Genomic DNA, 20,458 nt, shown 5'->3' on the forward strand with positions numbered 1-20,458 from the left:
AGGAAACATTGAAACACTGTTGAGTCAATATCAGATCTCCCCCGTACTTTGAGGTGGTGTGTTCGAGTTCATTTGGAAGGGAAACGTGGATAAAAAAAAAGAAAAAGAAAAAAAAATCTGATAAATACTTGGCTGAAAATTGGGACATTTTCAGGAAAACACGGTGTACAATAAACACTGTATCATAAAATTCTTTACGATTTAAGGGGGAACATGTTTGTTGTGTTTTCATTAAGAAAAGTCCTTTCAGTCACCACTTTTATTTTCCGATAACACAGGTGTGGCTCATAATGTGGAGAAATGAAAACGAAACTTAACATTTGTGACCGGGCAGTTTAATTACTGAGTGGGTATGCAGTTATTTCAGCAGGTCCACTCGAGGCGTGGTATTGGGAGCTTGTTAATTTCTACAACAGCTGGACTGCGGGCTTCAGATCCATCCTGTTCTTGTTTCCTTTGCGCAGATAAAGGTGAGACCTCCGCGAGGACCTGAACACAACACACAGAGAAGAAGAAGATGTCTGAGGCAAGGTAAGGCGGCTCATGGTGCACGGAAAACTTTTAGAGTGCATGTAGTAAAATACATATATGTACTGATTAAGTGACAGCTAGAACAAAACACGGAAGAAACTATTTTAAAGACACACCCAGCGACTTTAAAAGAATCGTTGGAGGAACAGGACCACTTTACTTCTACGTATCTACTCTTTCACTTTAATCAGCTGCAGTTCCGGTTACATCCAAGTTTTTATGTTAGATTTAATTTTAAAAACTTGTGATGGGACTGCTGGTTTTTACACGAAAACGTGTCTCTTTGTTAGTGGTTAGACTTTTAGCTTTTTCATATTTTAATCTTTTAAACCTAAAAAAAAAAAAAAAAAAAGTAAAAAGTACAAATATGCAATATTTGTACTTCCCCCCCCCCCGAAAAGGTAAAGACTCTTTACACTATTTAAAACTGGCAAGTTTATTTACAGCAAGGAATGAATAAAATAAAACCTGTACAATAATTTTGGCATGTAATACGTGTTCATAAATTATGTAAAGTATGTTCAAAGGACTGCACGGTGGTTAACACTGTTGCCTCACAGCAAGACGTTTCTGAGTTCAATTCCACCACATTTCCCGTGACCTGACACTGAGTGCACTGTTTAAATTTAAGACCAAAGGGAACATATGGTTAATCTTTGCAGTAGAGTCTTGTAAATAAACATCATACAGTGCTGTTGCTTTTGAAGCATTAGGAAGAACATCACAAGTTTTCATTCAAAATATGGTTAGTTAGCCTCAATTTAGATCAAGGTGGTATACAGTTTAAAATACTGTTTGCGTCAAAATGTCCATAACAATTTTGGGCATCACAGGACAGTCTGAGGTGCAACCTGGTGGTGTCGGATGGACAGAAACATATTTTATGACTATTTTTTATTTAACCGTAGGTAATTCCATTGGGACTCAGTGTGTAATCTACAAGAGAGACCTGCTTCATAAACATAATGACCCAGAGATCTTCTTTTGATTAAGGTTAAGCGAATGTGGAGCCTGTCAGTGGTATCAGTTCCTTCATCTTACAGGAACTGCCTCCATACTCTCGCCCCATAAGGCCAGTCATTGTCGTGCAGCAGGAGAACCCTAGGATCCATATGGATACATAATGGCTGCCAGGGTGTCATTTTTGAGCCTGTGGAGGTGTTAGAAAAATGACAAATGACAAATGGAGACCAAGCAGAGGTGTAAAGCTTTACTTTACCTTGCAAGAGGAGTAACAGCATATATAGAGTCTATGCAGTATATACAGAAACATAAATTAGTCTGTCCGTCCCTCTTTATACAGTGTTGGGAAGGTTACTTTTAAAATGTATTCCACTACAGATTACAGAATACATGCCCGAAAATGTATTTTGTAACATATTCCATTACATTACTTAATGAGAGTAACGTATTCTGAATACTTGGGATTACTTAATATGTTATCATGATTTTTATAACTACATGAATGTACTATTGCTGTGTGATTTATTACTATTACTTAAGGTTACTCGCCATACCAATTATTCTGCATGTGTATAAAACAGGTCCGCGGCTCCGAATCATAGTAAACCGACCTCTGGCTAATACATCGGGCTCGTAGCCGAAAACTAGCTTTACTTTGTTGTCTGGGTCGACTTTGCTAGTGAGAGACAGAGAAAGGCGTTGAAAGGCTTTGGAGGAAAACACGAACACAGCGTACAGTCGAGTCTTAATAGCTTACTTACAACTGGGCTCATCAGGCTCTCTTTTTGGCTGCAGTGGTTATTATTATATTTGCATGCTTCCACCTCAGGTTTCTGCTCGGTGACAGCTCGTACTTTTCGACTGTCCTTTTTCTCCCTCCTTCACGCTCACAGACACATAACGGGTATGGCAGTCCATTCTCCCTGCAGCACTGACTACACTGCCCATGAGGCTACATTCTGTAGGGCTATGCCTGTAACACTCTGGCTATTATCTTCATATTAGATCATTTTTTGAATAATCATTTAAAACCAATTTTTCACGTCATTATGCGGGCCACAAATAGAGCTGACATGGGCCGCGAGATTGAGACACAGGCATTAGAGCCTCTTAATGCGTGTTTTGTTTGGGTTTCCACAGGCGTGGACTTACCAAAAATAGAGAGGGCATAGCCTAACATATGAAACAGGAAAAGGCCGCTGTGTAATCCATTTATTTCAACAAAGTAACTGTATTCTGAATGCCACCTTTTTAAACGGTAACTGTAACAGAATACAGTTACTCATATTTTGTATTTTAAATACGTAACGCTGCTACATGTATTCCATTACTCCCCAACACTGTTTATACACTTAGCCCCGCTCCCTAGTGACACAACATAAAGAATTCCTTCCCCATATGAGGAGATGTTTAAACAAGAGAAACTAGTGGGAGAAAATGTGTTTGCGACGAGTGTTAGCTATGTTTAGCTGGTTCATCATGTATTGTATAGCACAACTGATTGAAAATCAAATATTGCATAACTCTTCCAGCATTTTTCATCAAAAGGTCTGTGTATCCCTCCATGGATATGCCTCCCCAGACCCACCACCAAACTGGTCATGCTGAACAATGCTCTCCAAGGCTTCTCCAGACCCTTTCATGTTTGTCACATGAGCTCTAATCTATGAAAAGCATAGGATACCAATGGTGGACCTGCAATTTCTGGTATTAAATGGCAAATGGCAGTAAGGCTCCATGGTACCAGGCAATGAGTACAGGGCCCACCAGAGAACTTCAGGCTCTTAGGCCCCCCTCATGAGGTCTGTTTCTGATTGTTTGATCAGAGAAATTCACGCTTGTCTCCTGTTAAAGGTCATATTGGGGATCTAACTGGGCTTGTCCGATTCCTACTTGCAAAAAGGAACATATACCAGTCCTGCTGATGGGTTGAGGGCAGTTAGAAAAGATGAGGAGGGTAAAGATTTTATCTTTATCAGAAAAGAAATTATGAAATCTACATTGATTATTTATTTACTTGTTTTTTTCATTCATTCATTTTGTAAATACTCTGCAGTTGGTTTTTATTACGGTAAATCTTAACTGGATCTAATGTTTTCATTGGGTTAGGGTTAAATTTAAAATACAAATGGCAAATTCAGTTAAGATGTTATTAATATTAACTAAAATCTTGTAGCAACATTGTGATGCCTAAAATATGCTTCTAGTGATAACTTTAGATAAATGGATATATTCCCCTAACTAAACTACTATTACATTGTCTAGATCATAGGTGTTAAACTCCACTCCTCGAGGGATAGTGTCCTGAAACTTTTCTGTGTGTCCCTGCTGCAACACACCTTAATAAAATTAGTAGGTCATTAACAAGACTCGATAGAACTTGACTGCATGCTAAGGTGGCAGTTCAGCCATTTGATTCATGTTACAGCAGCTCATGAGTGAATGAACATGGTGCAATAACAGTACTTTTAGAAGTACAATTTTCCAAACACTTACATTTACTTAAATTTATTTAACATTACTTGAGTAGGGTAAGATTTGCCACTTCTGCATGCAGTCGAGTCTGTTAAGGTTCAAAATATTGGGGATGGAGACAAGAGAAAAAACCACAATAACAACACTGGTCCGGCCGGGTTGAGTCAAACGATGATTTTAATGAACACACGCGTGGGAGATGGACACTGATGCAGACAGCCTCAAAATCTCAAAATGGTGGAGCATTGCTCAAACTTTTATAGCCTCTGGTGCCTCCACCTTATCATACAAAGCCTAAACATTCACATGCTTTCTCTCACACAGCGCCTAAGCTACGACCTTGGCTCCCTGTTTATCTGCTCCTGCTGAAATGGGGCAGAAAACTCCAGCACACTCTGTTCTCTTCTACTCAGACAAATTAGATTTCTTATAACTCAGCAGTATAATGCATCATAAAACAATATCATTCATTCACAACAAGTCAGCAGTTTAATGTAATGCAAATCAGTTTAACTAATGCAATAGTTATCAGCTTCTTCTAATTCAGGAGAATAATGCAAACTAAAACTACATAATAATTCACAATCTTTAATTAGGGGTATAACATGGCATAAAATAATATTATAATCTAACAAGTCCTATAGAGTCTTGCTAATGACCAGGTGTGTTGCAGTGGGGTCACATTTAAAAGTTTCAGGACAGCAGCCGTCAAGGACTGGAGTTCGACACCTCTAGTCTAGATGGTCATTTATCACACCAATGCAAAAAAACCAAAAGAAAAACAAAACCATTTTAGTACTTTTTGGCAACTGGAGAGCAATAGATCAACAGATCAATGCCTGTGAAGTACTTTAAATCTTAGTAGAGTCTCTACTCCCATAAAATCTGTAATTCATATGTTTATTTTCTTAATCACTTGTCTAGGTAAGGATTTAAAATTCATTAATTATTCACACAAAACCCAGTATTACATATATCAACACTCAAAATTTGACATTTATTAAATATGTTGAAATGTCATCTTTACAACCATGTTTTATTGTGGAATTTTAGTTCAGAGCCTCATCATAAATTCTGCTAGTATGCTTATCTTATCTGCTCTCTGCTCTGCTCAACCCCATGCTCTTCCTGCATACCTGTTGAAGTTATCACGTGTATGTGGGATGACCCTATCAGAGCGTTAGGTGTTTGTTCAGATAAGTGGCTGTAGCCAGAGCAAAAAAATTATGCAACACATATCTAATGAGAAAAATATCTGAACAGTACTTACTATTACCTTTGGAGACACTGTTAATGGTTATGTGACCTTAACCCAACTGTATTAACGTAAAACTTCATGAAATTGAGTAAAATGCTTTTCATTGAGGGTTTAAATTTTTTTTTTAAGTTTTAAAAAAAACTTTTATCTTTGCAGATTATATATAACAAGCAGGAAATAAAACCATATTTAGGTGGGTAGGAACTCTAACCATACCATTTCTTTTTTTGAATTTTTTCATTGTCAATTATGTAAATTCTGTGTTTGTTGGTCATCATAAATCCATTTACATGAGGACATGGTCTTGGAAACACCGTGTGGAGTTAGCATGTTCTCCCTGTGTTTGCATGCGCTTTCTTCAGATACTCTGGCTTCCTCCCAGAGTCCAAAGACATGCAGTCAGTGGGGTTAGGTTAATTGGTAACTCTAAATTGTTCATAAGTGTGAATGGCTGCCTGTTCCTATGTGTTAGCCCTGCAACAGGCTGGTGAACTGTCTAGTGTGTATTATACTGCGGTAGGCTCCAGCCCCCCGATAAAGGATAAGTGGAAGAGATAGATTTATTATGTACTACCAAGTACGGAGAGTTATAACATGATAAAAACAAAGTTAAAAGAAAGCAGCAAAGGGTATGTTCTGGTATGTGATATGATAAGTTTTTCTTAGCCATTCCTTTAAAATGTGATTTTTAAAAAAGAAACCATAAAAAAACTCTGGATTTTTTTCTTTTTCCAGCTGATAATTGAAGTCAACAAAAACCTCAGGATGTCAGAAACAAGGTAAAGTAAAAAACAAAACAGTTATGCTGAAGTATTAGCAAAAATGGTAATACTTAAATCTACTATATTAACAAAAATAATCACAGTCATATTCTAAGGATATTCAAATATGGAACAAGTCCAGATGTTTTTTCTACTGTCAACACATAACACATATACATAGGGAAATCAAAGACTGCAATGAATTATATGTATTTATTGTAGCTTCATACACTGTAATCACAACACTATACCACAAGAGGACAGTATTTGAAAGACTTCCAGATCCTTTATCTTACACCCCAGCAGCTTTTACCTAATGCTGTCAAAGGAAACCTATATAAGAAATCAAATGCATATCTCACCTTGGACAACACAGGGACAGCGTTAAAAACAGAGGTGTGACTGTCAGCATTTTTACACACCAGAGAAGGAGAAAGGACGGTCTGTAAGGGATACAAGTTACAATTTACACTTTCACTACTATCACTTTTAGATAAATCTGTGTTTTAAATATGCAGACATCCGTCTTATTATCATGAATCAAGGAAGAGCATTTCAATTTCATTGCTGAATTTGCATTAGCAATTATAAAGTCATATTACTGGCAGTGGCTGAATCATATCATAGAATACTTTGAATTCAATTCAATTCAATTTTATTTATATAGCGCCAAATCACAACAACGGTCGCCTCAAGGCGCTTTATATTGCACAGTAGATTGTACAAAAATAGATACAGAGAAAAACCCAACAATCATATGACCCCCTATGAGCAAGCAATTTGGTGGCAGTGGGAAGGAAAAACTCCCTTTTAACAGGAAAAAACCTCCGGCAGAACCAGGCTCAGGGAGGGGCGGGGCCATCTGCTGCGACCGGTTGGGGTGAGAGAACCCTTTTAGCACCCTGAGTTCTATTAGTAATTTAAATTTGGTTATTACTGCTCTTTGGGACCTTGGGGGTGCCTGTTGATATATCAGTCAATAAATAAGAGTATTCAGAAAGCGCAACTCCTCCCGATGGGCAAGAGCTATACTAAAACTTTTTTTTAATACAGTGGGATCAAGGTCAAGATTTAGTGAAAAAAGGAAACTGAAATCTGTCTTTAAACAACAACAAAAATTCTTCTTCAGATATTCATGTACATGCAGATGATGTTTTAAAACATACTTATTGCAATTCAAACATGTATAAAAGTAGCATTATTCTTCCATTGCCCTGTGTCCCATTCAGATTTAGTTAATAGAGGAATTTGTTAACTAGCCCTAAGGTCTAAGGGTAAACCGTCTTTTACGCTTCATTTTACTGAACACTGAGGTGTTTTGTGTCATTAAATAAAGAGTAGAGGAAAACCCAGGAGTACAGGAGTTCAATACTTCCGGCTGTCACTGTCAGTATAGGGTTTTCAACCATGTATTAGAAATAACCATTTTATTTACAGTTATTTATTTGTCCAATTGTCCTGCTTGAAAAAAACGAAAGAAAAAAGAAATTCAAATTATTCTGATGGTCAATGTTAAAAATTCTGATTCACTGAAATACATAGCAGTAAACAATTTACTGTGCATGTTTCAGTAAATGAGGCAAATTGTTGTTTTGTGTTATAGCAAAAGGTTCAACGAGGCCTTGTGCACATACATCACAGAAACATTAGGCCACATTGAGACAGTAGGAACTTTCTGCAAGACATTCCCTAAATGGATGGAAGCAAGGAAGACTGAGTTGGAAAAGCTCAACAAGATGTTGAGTCCAGAGAGCAAACATGCAGAGTTGGAGAAGGAGCTGGACGAAGTGTTAAAAAACACTTTGGATGGTCTGGAGAAGCTTGACCTCTTCTTGGATGCAGTGGAGAAGCTTGCAGTGACCTCACTGAATGTGTTCACTCAAAACCAGGTGGTACAGCTGCCCAAAGACAGTGAACATGTTCAAATTGTCATCATACATGCAAAACTGATCTGCCCTCTGCTACTGGAGTTTAAAAGAGATGCAAAAGTCTTCTTCCTTCCCAAACTTCAGAATTTGGAGGTGCTGAAATATCAGTTTGACAGATACGTACAAGTCTCCAAGATAATCTGTGACAGATTTGAAAAAAGGTAAACGACATCATGAACAACAGAATTCCTCTGATTCAAATAAAAAAGAAACTATGCACTTTATATAAAACATTAACATATTTCATATTGTGTCTCTAAAATCAGCATCAGTGCCTTTCCCTTGATGATGAATGAAGTTCACGTAGACATCAACACTGATTTGCCTGAAAGTGACATACAAGACATGCTTTGTCGTATTAACCAGCTCAATGAAATCCGGTAGGAATGTCTTAATTACGTTGTTAGACCTCCCTCATGTTTGCTAGAAAGTACATTTTATAAGAAATATGTCATTTTCTTCTTTTCAACAGCCTTGATTTTGTAGGCCATAATGACAAAGTGAAAAGATGCTTTTAGACAGTGTTGTGAAGGTTACTTTTAAAATATATTCCACTACAGATTATAGAATACATGCCCCAAAATGTATATTGTAACCTATTCCGGTAAGTTATTCAATGTGAGTAACATATTCTGAATACTTTGGATTACTTAATATATTGTCATGCTTTTTACAACTACATGAGTGTATTATTGCTGTGTGATTTTATTACTATTACTGAAGGCTACTTGCCACTGAGCTAACATTGTTAACTGGCGTTAGTTCATAGACTTTCAGAACTGCACATGATTATTTGCAGCTAGCAGGTTGTTAATGCTGTCCATCAAGTCTATGAACTAACCTCAGCTAACGCCAGCTATCAATTTTAGCTTGGTGGCGAGTAGCCTTCAGTAATAGTAATAACTCACACAGCAATAGCACATCGAAAACCCTGAAGTGGCACATAACCCAGGTAGCTACCACAACTAAAACAAGGTAGCTGCAGTAGGCTAACATAAGTAAACAACTTACTTAGATGTTTCTTTAGGTTGGAGTCTTTTGACGCTGAGAGCAGCTTGGTTTCTGGCAAACAGAGTTTGCATTGAACGGTCAGATTTTGCCCACCGCTTTTTTGTTTAAATATGAAATGGTGTCGGAATTTCCGTGTAAGAAATGCATTCCTGTTCATGCACTGCTGGCTCCTTTGTGCTAGTTAGGGTTTTGCCAATGTGTGGAATTACCAAAATTAGAGAGGGGATAGCTGAACATATGAAACAGGAAAAGACCTCTGTATAATCCATTTATTTCAACAAAGTAACTGTATACTAATTATCACCTTTTTAAACGGTAACTGTAACGGAATACAGTTACTCATATTTTGTATTTTAAATACCTAACACCAGTACATGTATTCTGTTACTCCCCAATGCTGCTTTTAGATATATTTTTCTATTTACCTATAACCTCAGGTTTAAACAGTCTACTTGTGTCTGCCACTGAGAAGCTATCGTTGTTTTTTGTTTTATTGAGCCAGGAAGTCTTTCCACTGTTCTAGGGAATGTTTGAAGCTTTTGAAATTTATTTGAAGCTCGATCTGTATTTCACTTTAAATTTATCATGGATATCTACAGAGATTTTGCTACTGTTGATTTTCTGAGCTGGACTCATGTTCTTGATATATCTCAATCATCTTTATAGACAAAAGGACATATTTGAACCACATGCAAATCTATCCATCCATTTTCCTCCACTTATCTAATTCAGTTTAGCAGGGGGATTGGAGCCTATCCCAGCTACCATAGGGCAAGTGCAGGGTACACCCTCGACAAATTGCCAGTCTGTCACATTGTTTTCAAATTTAAAAAATAAATATTTTAATTTTATGAGAATATTTTATTTTTATTTTAAATGTAAATATTTTGTTTTTATTTTATTTTACATTGTTCTTGTCTACTTTTTAACTAATCACTCTCAATTAACAGAATAAAATAAAGTTTAAAACTTTCCTCTTCTTTACTAAGGATGGACACAAACTTCCGGATGGTGTTTTTATTCCAGGAAAAGTCCTGTTCTGGCTTCATCAAAGAGGTCCAAAACCGACAGCCGAGGATGCTGAAGTTTCTAGAAGACCTGGAGCAGTGTGCTGTTCAGTTAGATAGAATGAATAAGGGAGCAAAAATCTCTAGCATAACAGGCAGCTCAGTGGGAGCAGTTGGAGGTGTGCTGTCCATTGTTGGTTTGGCGTTAAGTCCTGTAACAGCAGGCGCATCTCTGGGTCTGTTAATAGGTGGGACAGCAATGGGAATCTTGAGTGGAACCAACAGTGCTGTGACCACATTCACAGAGATTGGAGTTAATCACAAGCAGAGAAACAAAGCCAATGATGTACTCCAAAAGTTCAGGAAAGATGTGCAAAGTATTCAGGATTGTCTGGGAGAGGTAATCAATCAACCAACTGCTGACATAGAAATGGGTTTTTATAAAGATATGTGCATTGGCTTTAAACAAGTTAGGTCAGTTGGACAGAGGATTCGATCACTGGTTAAAGATGCTTCAGATGTTAAATTGATAAAATCTAAAAACCTGATTGCAGGTTGTGGCAAGATGGTGGCTCAGGAAAGTAAAGCATTAAGTAATGCACCCAAGATGGCTTCGGAAATCCCAGAAGTGGGTCAGGCAGCATTCAAAGGTTCCCTTGCTCTCTCTAAGACAGCCAGAGCTGGTGCAATTGCACTAAATGCTTTATTTCTTGGCATGGACATCTACTCCATTTGTCAAGACAGCATCAGTCTGGCTAAAGCCAACAAAACTGAAATCTCACAATTCATCAGAGCAAGAGCTGCACTTTGGAGCTCAGAAATAGACTCATGGCAAAAGATCTGTAACTCTCTGAATGAAGGTCTGAAGACAGAAGACAAAAAGAAAGCTTTCCTAGAGATTCCATTTTATACAGCAATGAAGAGACAAGTACAGAAAAAACAGTCTGTGTCTTTTGAGAACAAACAAAGGGACAGAGAACTGAAATTCCAAAAAGAATTTTATTTAATTATGGTGGTTCTAGGAGGCTTATTAGGGTTTGCTGCATGGGTCTGTGGCGCATTTAGCAATTAGACATGAGAGTACTTAAGGTGAGGCCAAAGAGTATAAAAGTGTGCCACTTTGTCTTTGGTCTTAGTGGCTAGTGTGTGGACCTATGTGGAAATTCTGACTGATTTCTTGAGCTATACTCTCTTTCTTGGTCAGGACCAAAGTTTTGCTAACATCTTTCTTGAAATAGCAGCGTAGCAATATTAATTTAGACTTTGTAATAATTTGTTTTGTTTCTGATTAAGACAGACAAGTTCACTTATAACTTGTCTTTCTCTTAAGTATTTACCCACCAATAAAAGCAAAAACAAATAACAAATATTTTACTTCAACAAATATATAAATCGCTTTTCCACCAAGGATGGACCCAAACTTGGATGCTGCTTTTGTTCCAGGAAATGCCATGTTCTCACTTCATTAGTGAACTGAACAAATGACAGGACAACATGATGCAGTTTCTTAGAGCAGTGTGCTGTTCAAAACCCTGCTTGTTCCACAAAGATGGTGCTGCACGAAAGTAAAGTAATAAGTAATGCATTTAAGATGGCTTCAGAAATCCCAGTGTGTCAGGCAGCATTCAGAGGGAGCATTCACTTGCTCTCTCTATCTAGAGCTAGAGCTGGTGCCATTGCATTCAGTGATTTTTTTTTTTCTTTTCACTGGCATGATGTCTTCATCTGTAAAGACAGCATCAGTCTAGCTAAAGGCAACAAAAGTTTTATCAGAGCGAGAGCTGCACTTTGGAGCTCAGAAATGGGATCATGGCAGAAGATCTGTGACTCTCTGCATTAAGGTCTGGAGACATCAGAGAAAAAGAAATCTAGAAGCACCATTTTTTTCCAGAGATGAAGAAATAAAAACCAGACTGTCTATGTGTAAGAAAATGAGTCACAAAAGAGGACTTTATTTATTTATTGCAGTTCTAGGAGGGTTACTGGGGTTTGTTATATGGCTGTGTGGTACATTCACCGTTAGAGAACTTAAGTTGAAAGAACAGAGAAGGCCACTGGGACAGTTTGGCAGTATCCTTTGCGTGTCTTTAGACTTGGACTAGTGTCCAAAACACTAGATCAGCAAAAACATCAGAATATACACTCTTTTCCTCATTAATGATGCCTAATGATGAAAAACTAAGGATTCTACACTTGCCATTTTATCCTTTTATAAAGAGTTAGATTTTTAGAGAAAAACAAATTAAATTTTCATCTGATCAAAGTGAAGCATAAATTTGAGTTATAGGGTAATCGATCAGTAAACAGACAGGACTGCATTAGATGGGAAAACTGAACCACAGTGTGCTCCACTGTTTTCTAAATGTATGCTATAGTGCAAACGTCATGCAGCAATACATTTTATTAATAATATTACGGAGATATAAATGATATAAATGTGACAATGAAAAGATGAATCATATCAGAATTTTTTCCCTTTTTCTTTTGTGAATTCTGTGATTAAGTTTAAAAACTGGAATCTGCTTTTCAAAGCTTTGGTCTTAACTGATTACAGGCTGTTTACTAGCTGTGATTTTTGGTCATTAGTTTGTTTCTTTTTTTGAAATTGTATTTGCAATGTGTTTTATGCTTTACTATTTTCATTATAGCAAGTAACATTAAGTAAAATTCAAATTATCAGTACGGTACGCGGATTCTAAATTTAATAAAGATAAATCTTATAACTTTTGGAAAATTGGTTTTTTCATTAGATTAACGGAATTAAGACTGGACTTCGGTCTTCAGTACTGTTTGGAGGGCTGCGTGTGCCCCAAGACTCCTGGGTCCTCTGTCTGCCTCTGGCACCTGAGGGGCATTATTGAGTACAAACACTAATGCACATGTTTACCATATTTTTTTCATTTTTTTTTCAGGTATTGCTTGTTTTTTGTAATAATCGTGAGCGAGATTAAAGAGATCAGCTATAAGGTCGTCATCATACTCAATCATATCCATGCCGTGCCATATCGCACCATCGGCCCCTCTGGCCAACACCAGTAGGTGGTAGAGTAAAGTGTCTTGCCCAGGGACACAACGACCAGGACAGAGAGCCCTTCCGGTTACAGATGTGCTTCCCAACCCCCTGAGCCACGGTTGCCCCATCATATAAGGCTTATAATAATATAAGGCTTACGTGATTTACTCATGAAAGTGGACACTTTCATATATTGTTTTAGTAAGTATCCAAAACACACAAGTTTCATTTATATAATTTTTCTAGGGATCTTATATCTGTTTTCACTCTTGTATGCTTTTCATACAAGTTTCACACAAGACAGATACAAACTTTATGAGATTTATATATATCTTTTCCATATGGGAGGTAGTGAAGCAGTGACGTGCTGAATGAAGCTTCGGAGGTCATTTATCATGTGACTCTGTTCAGACGAACCAAGTCTTGGCACAGTGTTTCTGAAGCAGTGTGTTAATTTTTTTTACACATGCTCCTGAGCTTCAGCTATAAACGGGCCATCACTATATGGCGCAATAACACTACTTTTAGAAGTAAAATTTTCCAAACACTTACATTTACATGCATTTATTTAAATTTCCTTTTGTAGGGTTAGGAGTCGCCACCTCAGCATGCAGACAAGTTCTGTCGAGTCTTGCTGATGTCCTACTAATTTAATTCAGGTGTGTTGCAGCAGGGACACATTTAAACGTTTCTGGACACCGGCCCTCAAGGACTGGAGTTTGACACCTGTGCCTTACAGAGGAGCCACACCTTGAGATGTGGGCATGGTTTATATGTGGTTTTATCATTTTTAAGGTGAAAGCAAAACCAACCAAGTTGTAGCAATAACAGAAGCCACAAGCGCCAAGTGAAGAAAGTAGGAAGCTGGGGAAAAGGTAAAGACTCTTTACACTATTTAAAACTGGCAAGTTTATTTACAGCAAGGAATGAATAAAATAAAACCTGTACAATAATTTTGGCATGTAATACGTGTTCATAAATTATGTAAAGTATGTTCAAAGGACTGCACGGTGGTTAGCACTGTTGCCTCACAGCAAGACGTTTCTGAGTTCAATTCCACCACATTTCCTGTGACCTCACACTGAGTGCACTGTTTAAATTTAAGACCAGAGGGAACATATGGTTAATCTTTGCAGTAGAGTCTTGTAAATAAACATCATACAGTGCTGTTGCTTTTGAAGCATTAGGAAGAACATCACAAGTTTTCATTCAAAATATGGTTAGTTAGCCTCAATTTAGATCAAGGTGGTATACAGTTTAAAATACTGTTTGCGTCAAAATGTCCATTACAATTTTGGGCATCACAGGACAGTCTGATGTGCAACCTGGTGGTGTCGGATGGACAGAAACATATTTTATGACTATTTTTTATTTAACCGTAGGTAATTCCATTGGGACTCAGTGTGTAATCTACAAGAGAGACCTGCTTCATAAACATAATGACCCAGAGATCTTCTTTTGATTAAGGTTAAGCGAATGTGGAGCCTGTCAGTGGTATCAGTTCCTTCATCTTACAGGAACTGCCTCCATACTCTCGCCCCATAAGGCCAGTCATTGTCGTGCAGCAGGAGAACCCTAGGATCCATATGGATACATAATGGCTGCCAGGGTGTCATTTTTGAGCCTGTGGAGGTGTTAGAAAAATGACAAATGACAAATGGAGACCAAGCAGAGGTGTAAAGCTTTACTTTACCTTGCAAGAGGAGTAACAGCATATATAGAGTCTATGCAGTATATACAGAAACATAAATTAGTCTGTCCGTCCCTCTTTATACACAGTGTTGGGAAGGTTACTTTTAAAATGTATTCCACTACAGATTACAGAATACATGCCCGAAAATGTATTTTGTAACATATTCCATTACATTACTTAATGAGAGTAACGTATTCTGAATACTTGGGATTACTTAATATGTTATCATGATTTTTATAACTACATGAATGTACTATTGCTGTGTGATTTATTACTATTACTTAAGGTTACTCGCCATACCAATTATTCTGCACGTATATAAAACAGGTCCGCGGCTCCGAATCATAGTAAACCGACCTCTGGCTAATACATCGGGCTCGTAGCCGAAAACTAGCTTTACTTTGTTGTCTGGGTCGACTTTGCTAGTGACAGACAGAGAGAGGCGTTGAAAGGCTTTGGAGGAAAACACGAACACAGCGTACAGTCGAGTCTTAATAGCTTACTTACAACTGGGCTCATCAGGCTCTCTTTTTGGCTGCAGTGGTTATTATTATATTTGCATGCTTCCATCTCAGGTTTCTGCTCGGTGACAGCTCGTACTTTTCGACTGTCCTTTTTCTCCCTCCTTCACGCTCACAGACACATAACGGGTATGGCAGTCCATTCTCCCTGCAGCACTGACTACACTGCCCATGAGGCTACATTCTGTAGGGCTATGCCTGTAACACTCTGGCTATTATCTTCATATTAGATCATTTTTTGAATAATCATTTAAAACCAATTTTTCACGTCATTATGCGGGCCACAAATAGAGCTGACATGGGCCGCGAGATTGAGACACAGGCATTAGAGCCTCTTAATGCGTGTTTTGTTTGGGTTTCCACAGGCGTGGACTTACCAAAAATAGAGAGGGCATAGCCTAACATATGAAACAGGAAAAGGCCGCTGTGTAATCCATTTATTTCAACAAAGTAACTGTATTCTGAATGCCACCTTTTTAAACGGTAACTGTAACAGAATACAGTTACTCATATTTTGTATTTTAAATACGTAACGCTGCTACATGTATTCCATTACTCCCAACACTGTTTATACACTTAGCCCCGCTCCCTAGTGACACAACATAAAGAATTCCTTCCCCATATGAGGAGATGTTTAAACAAGAGAAACTAGTGGGAGAAAATGTGTTTGCGACGAGTGTTAGCTATGTTTAGCTGGTTCATCATGTATTGTATAGCACAACTGATTGAAAATCAAATATTGCATAACTCTTCCAGCATTTTTCATCAAAAGGTCTGTGTATCCCTCCATGGATATGCCTCCCCAGACCCACCACCAAACTGGTCATGCTGAACAATGCTCTCCAAGGCTTCTCCAGACCCTTTCATGTTTGTCACATGAGCTCTAATCTATGAAAAGCATAGGATACCAATGGTGGACCTGCAATTTCTGGTATTAAATGGCAAATGGCAGTAAGGCTCCATGGTACCAGGCAATGAGTACAGGGCCCACCAGAGAACTTCAGGCTCTTAGGCCCCCCTCATGAGGTCTGTTTCTGATTGTTTGATCAGAGAAATTCACGCTTGTCTCCTGTTAAAGGTCATATTGGGGATCTAACTGGGCTTGTCCGATTCCTACTTGCAAAAAGGGACATATACCAGTCCTGCTGATGGGTTGAGGGCAGTTAGAAAAGATGAGGAGGGTAAAGATTTTATCTTTATCAGAAAAGAAATTATGAAATCTACATTGATTATTTATTTACTTGTTTTTTTCATTCATTCATTTTGTAAATACTCTGCAGTTGGTTTTTATTACGGTAAATCTTAACTGGATCTAATGTTTTCATTGGGTTAGGGTTAAATTTAAAATACAAATGGCAAATTCAGTTAAGATGTTATTAATATTAACTAAAATCTTGTAGCAACATTGTGATGCCTAAAATATGCTTCTAGTGATAACTTTAGATAAATGGATATATTCCCCTAACTAAACTACTATTACATTGTCTAGATCATAGGTGTTAAATTCCACTCCTCGAGGGATAGTGTCCTGAAACTTTTCTGTGTGTCCCTGCTGCAACACACCTTAATAAAATTAGTAGGTCATTAACAAGACTCGATAGAACTTGACTGCATGCTAAGGTGGCAGTTCAGCCATTTGATTCATGTTACAGCAGCTCATGAGTGAATGAACATGGTGCAATAACAGTACTTTTAGAAGTACAATTTTCCAAACACTTACATTTACTTAAATTTATTTAACATTATTTGAGTAGGGTAAGATTTGCCACTTCTGCATGCAGTCGAGTTCTATAGAGTCTTGCTAATGACCAGGTGTGTTGCAGTGGGGTCACATTTAAAAGTTTCAGGACAGCAGCCGTCAAGGACTGGAGTTCGACACCTCTAGTCTAGATGGTCATTTATCACACCAATGCAAAAAAACCAAAAGAAAAACAAAACCATTTTAGTACTTTTTGGCAACTGGAGAGCAATAGATCAACAGATCAATGCCTGTGAAGTACTTTAAATCTTAGTAGAGTCTCTACTCCCATAAAATCTGTAATTCATATGTTTATTTTCTTAATCACTTGTCTAGGTAAGGATTTAAAATTCATTAATTATTCACACAAAACCCAGTATTACATATATCAACATTCAAAATTTGACATTTATTAAATATGTTGAAATGTCATCTTTACAACCATGTTTTATTGTGGAATTTTAGTTCAGAGCCTCATCATAAATTCTGCTAGTATGCTTATCTTATCTGCTCTCTGCTCTGCTCAACCCCATGCTCTTCCTGCATACCTGTTGAAGTTATCACGTGTATGTGGGATGACCCTATCAGAGCGTTAGGTGTTTGTTCAGATAAGTGGCTGTAGCCAGAGCAAAAAAATTATGCAACACATATCTAATGAGAAAAATATCTGAACAGTACTTACTATTACCTTTGGAGACACTGTTAATGGTTATGTGACCTTAACCCAACTGTATTAACGTAAAACTTCATGAAATTGAGTAAAATGCTTTTCATTGAGGGTTTAAATTTTTTTTTAAGTTTTAAAAAAAACTTTTATCTTTGCAGATTATATATAACAAGCAGGAAATAAAACCATATTTAGGTGGGTAGGAACTCTAACCATACCATTTCTTTTTTTGAATTTTTTCATTGTCAATTATGTAAATTCTGTGTTTGTTGGTCATCATAAATCCATTTACATGAGGACATGGTCTTGGAAACACCGTGTGGAGTTAGCATGTTCTCCCTGTGTTTGCATGCGCTTTCTTCAGATACTCTGGCTTCCTCCCAGAGTCCAAAGACATGCAGTCAGTGGGGTTAGGTTAATTGGTAACTCTAAATTGTTCATAAGTGTGAATGGCTGCCTGTTCCTATGTGTTAGCCCTGCAACAGGCTGGTGAACTGTCTAGTGTGTATTATGCTGCGGTAGGCTCCAGCCCCCCGATAAAGGATAAGTGGAAGAGATAGATTTATTATGTACTACCAAGTACGGAGAGTTATAACATGATAAAAACAAAGTTAAAAGAAAGCAGCAAAGGGTATGTTCTGGTATGTGATATGATAAGTTTTTCTTAGCCATTCCTTTAAAATGTGATTTTTAAAAAAGAAACCATAAAAAAACTCTGGATTTTTTTCTTTTTCCAGCTGATAATTGAAGTCAACAAAAACCTCAGGATGTCAGAAACAAGGTAAAGTAAAAAACAAAACAGTTATGCTGAAGTATTAGCAAAAATGGTAATACTTAAATCTACTATATTAACAAAAATAATCACAGTCATATTCTAAGGATATTCAAATATGGAACAAGTCCAGATGTTTTTTCTACTGTCAACACATAACACATATACATAGGGAAATCAAAGACTGCAATGAATTATATGTATTTATTGTAGCTTCATACACTGTAATCACAACACTATACCACAAGAGGACAGTATTTGAAAGACTTCCAGATCCTTTATCTTACACCCCAGCAGCTTTTACCTAATGCTGTCAAAGGAAACCTATATAAGAAATCAAATGCATATCTCACCTTGGACAACACAGGGACAGCGTTAAAAACAGAGGTGTGACTGTCAGCATTTTTACACACCAGAGAAGGAGAAAGGACGGTCTGTAAGGGATACAAGTTACAATTTACACTTTCACTACTATCACTTTTAGATAAATCTGTGTTTTAAATATGCAGACATCCGTCTTATTATCATGAATCAAGGAAGAGCATTTCAATTTCATTGCTGAATTTGCATTAGCAATTATAAAGTCATATTACTGGCAGTGGCTGAATCATATCATAGAATACTTTGAATTCAATTCAATTCAATTTTATTTATATAGCGCCAAATCACAACAACGGTCGCCTCAAGGCGCTTTATATTGCACAGTAGATTGTACAAAAATAGATACAGAGAAAAACCCAACAATCATATGACCCCCTATGAGCAAGCAATTTGGTGGCAGTGGGAAGGAAAAACTCCCTTTTAACAGGAAAAAACCTCCGGCAGAACCAGGCTCAGGGAGGGGCGGGGCCATCTGCTGCGACCGGTTGGGGTGAGAGAACCCTTTTAGCACCCTGAGTTCTATTAGTAATTTAAATTTGGTTATTACTGCTCTTTGGGACCTTGGGGGTGCCTGTTGATATATCAGTCAATAAATAAGAGTATTCAGAAGGCGCAACTCCTCCCGATGGGCAAGAGCTATACTAAAACTTTTTTTTAATACAGTGGGATCAAGGTCAAGATTTAGTGAAAAAAGGAAACTGAAATCTGTCTTTAAACAACAACAAAAATTCTTCTTCAGATATTCATGTACATGCAGATGATGTTTTAAAACATACTTATTGCAATTCAAACATGTATAAAAGTAGCATTATTCTTCCATTGCCCTGTGTCCCATTCAGATTTAGTTAATAGAGGAATTTGTTAACTAGCCCTAAGGTCTAAGGGTAAACCGTCTTTTACGCTTCATTTTACTGAACACTGAGGTGTTTTGTGTCATTAAATAAAGAGTAGAGGAAAACCCAGGAGTACAGGAGTTCAATACTTCCGGCTGTCACTGTCAGTATAGGGTTTTCAACCATGTATTAGAAATAACCATTTTATTTACAGTTATTTATTTGTCCAATTGTCCTGCTTGAAAAAAACGAAAGAAAAAAGAAATTCAAATTATTCTGATGGTAAATGTTAAAAATTCTGATTCACTGAAATACATAGCAGTAAACAATTTACTGTGCATGTTTCAGTAAATGAGGCAAATTGTTGTTTTGTGTTATAGCAAAAGGTTCAACGAGGCCTTGTGCACATACATCACAGAAACATTAGGCCACATTGAGACAGTAGGAACTTTCTGCAAGACATTCCCTAAATGGATGGAAGCAAGGAAGACTGAGTTGGAAAAGCTCAACAAGATGTTGAGTCCAGAGAGCAAACATGCAGAGTTGGAGAAGGAGCTGGACGAAGTGTTAAAAAACACTTTGGATGGTCTGGAGAAGCTTGACCTCTTCTTGGATGCAGTGGAGAAGCTTGCAGTGACCTCACTGAATGTGTTCACTCAAAACCAGGTGGTACAGCTGCCCAAAGACAGTGAACATGTTCAAATTGTCATCATACATGCAAAACTGATCTGCCCTCTGCTACTGGAGTTTAAAAGAGATGCAAAAGTCTTCTTCCTTCCCAAACTTCAGAATTTGGAGGTGCTGAAATATCAGTTTGACAGATACGTACAAGTCTCCAAGATAATCTGTGACAGATTTGAAAAAAGGTAAACGACATCATGAACAACAGAATTCCTCTGATTCAAA

At 37.5% G+C, this 20,458-nt stretch overlaps 2 protein-coding genes across 5 annotated transcripts in view; both read left to right on the forward strand.

The window, feature by feature from the left end:
• Positions 1–62: 62 nt before the first annotated feature.
• On the forward strand, positions 63–13,301 carry LOC147333113 (uncharacterized). Of its 3 annotated transcripts, XM_086290082.1 has the most exons (5): positions 63–531; positions 5,963–6,006; positions 7,592–8,077; positions 8,183–8,296; positions 9,917–13,301. In XM_086290082.1, the coding sequence occupies exons 2-5, from the start codon at positions 5,993–5,995 to the stop codon at positions 11,004–11,006; spliced, it is 1,704 nt and encodes a 567-aa protein (XP_086146208.1). In that variant the 5' UTR covers positions 63–531; positions 5,963–5,992; the 3' UTR covers positions 11,007–13,301. The 3 variants fall into 3 exon arrangements, with proteins under 3 accessions (XP_086146208.1, XP_086146209.1, XP_086146207.1); XM_086290083.1 differs by lacking the exon at positions 5,963–6,006; XM_086290081.1 differs by lacking the exons at positions 63–531; positions 5,963–6,006 and having other exon boundaries at positions 7,563–8,077.
• LOC147333114 (uncharacterized) overlaps positions 13,297–20,458 on the forward strand; it is a 12,343-nt gene continuing 5,181 nt past the window's right edge. Inside the window, exons 1-3 of one of the 2 annotated variants that reach the window (XM_086290086.1) lie at positions 13,297–13,822; positions 18,304–18,347; positions 19,933–20,418. In XM_086290086.1, the coding sequence (XP_086146212.1) occupies positions 18,334–18,347; positions 19,933–20,418 (500 nt within the window). In that variant the 5' untranslated portion in view covers positions 13,297–13,822; positions 18,304–18,333. Of the gene's footprint in view, positions 13,823–18,303; positions 18,348–19,372; positions 20,419–20,458 lie in introns of those variants that run through there. The other variant, XM_086290085.1, reaches the window with a different exon arrangement.

The sequence above is a fragment of the Aulonocara sp. 'chitande type north' Nkhata Bay genome, linkage group LG4, assembly GCF_057382095.1.
Source record: "Aulonocara sp. 'chitande type north' Nkhata Bay isolate Kocher_YH1m ecotype deep benthic linkage group LG4, A_spYH_male_GT1.1, whole genome shotgun sequence".
Taxonomy (NCBI): domain Eukaryota; kingdom Metazoa; phylum Chordata; class Actinopteri; order Cichliformes; family Cichlidae; genus Aulonocara; species Aulonocara sp. 'chitande type north' Nkhata Bay.

Coding starts and splice junctions, on each gene's coding strand:
- LOC147333113 (XM_086290081.1), top strand. CDS start 7,563: ATGAGGCAAATTGTTGTTTTGTGTTATAGCAAAAGGTTCAACGAGGCC. Junction 8,078..8,182: donor TGTGACAGATTTGAAAAAAG/GTAAACGACATC, acceptor CTCTAAAATCAG/CATCAGTGCCTTTCCCTTGA. Junction 8,297..9,916: donor AACCAGCTCAATGAAATCCG/GTAGGAATGTCT, acceptor TTCTTTACTAAG/GATGGACACAAACTTCCGGA.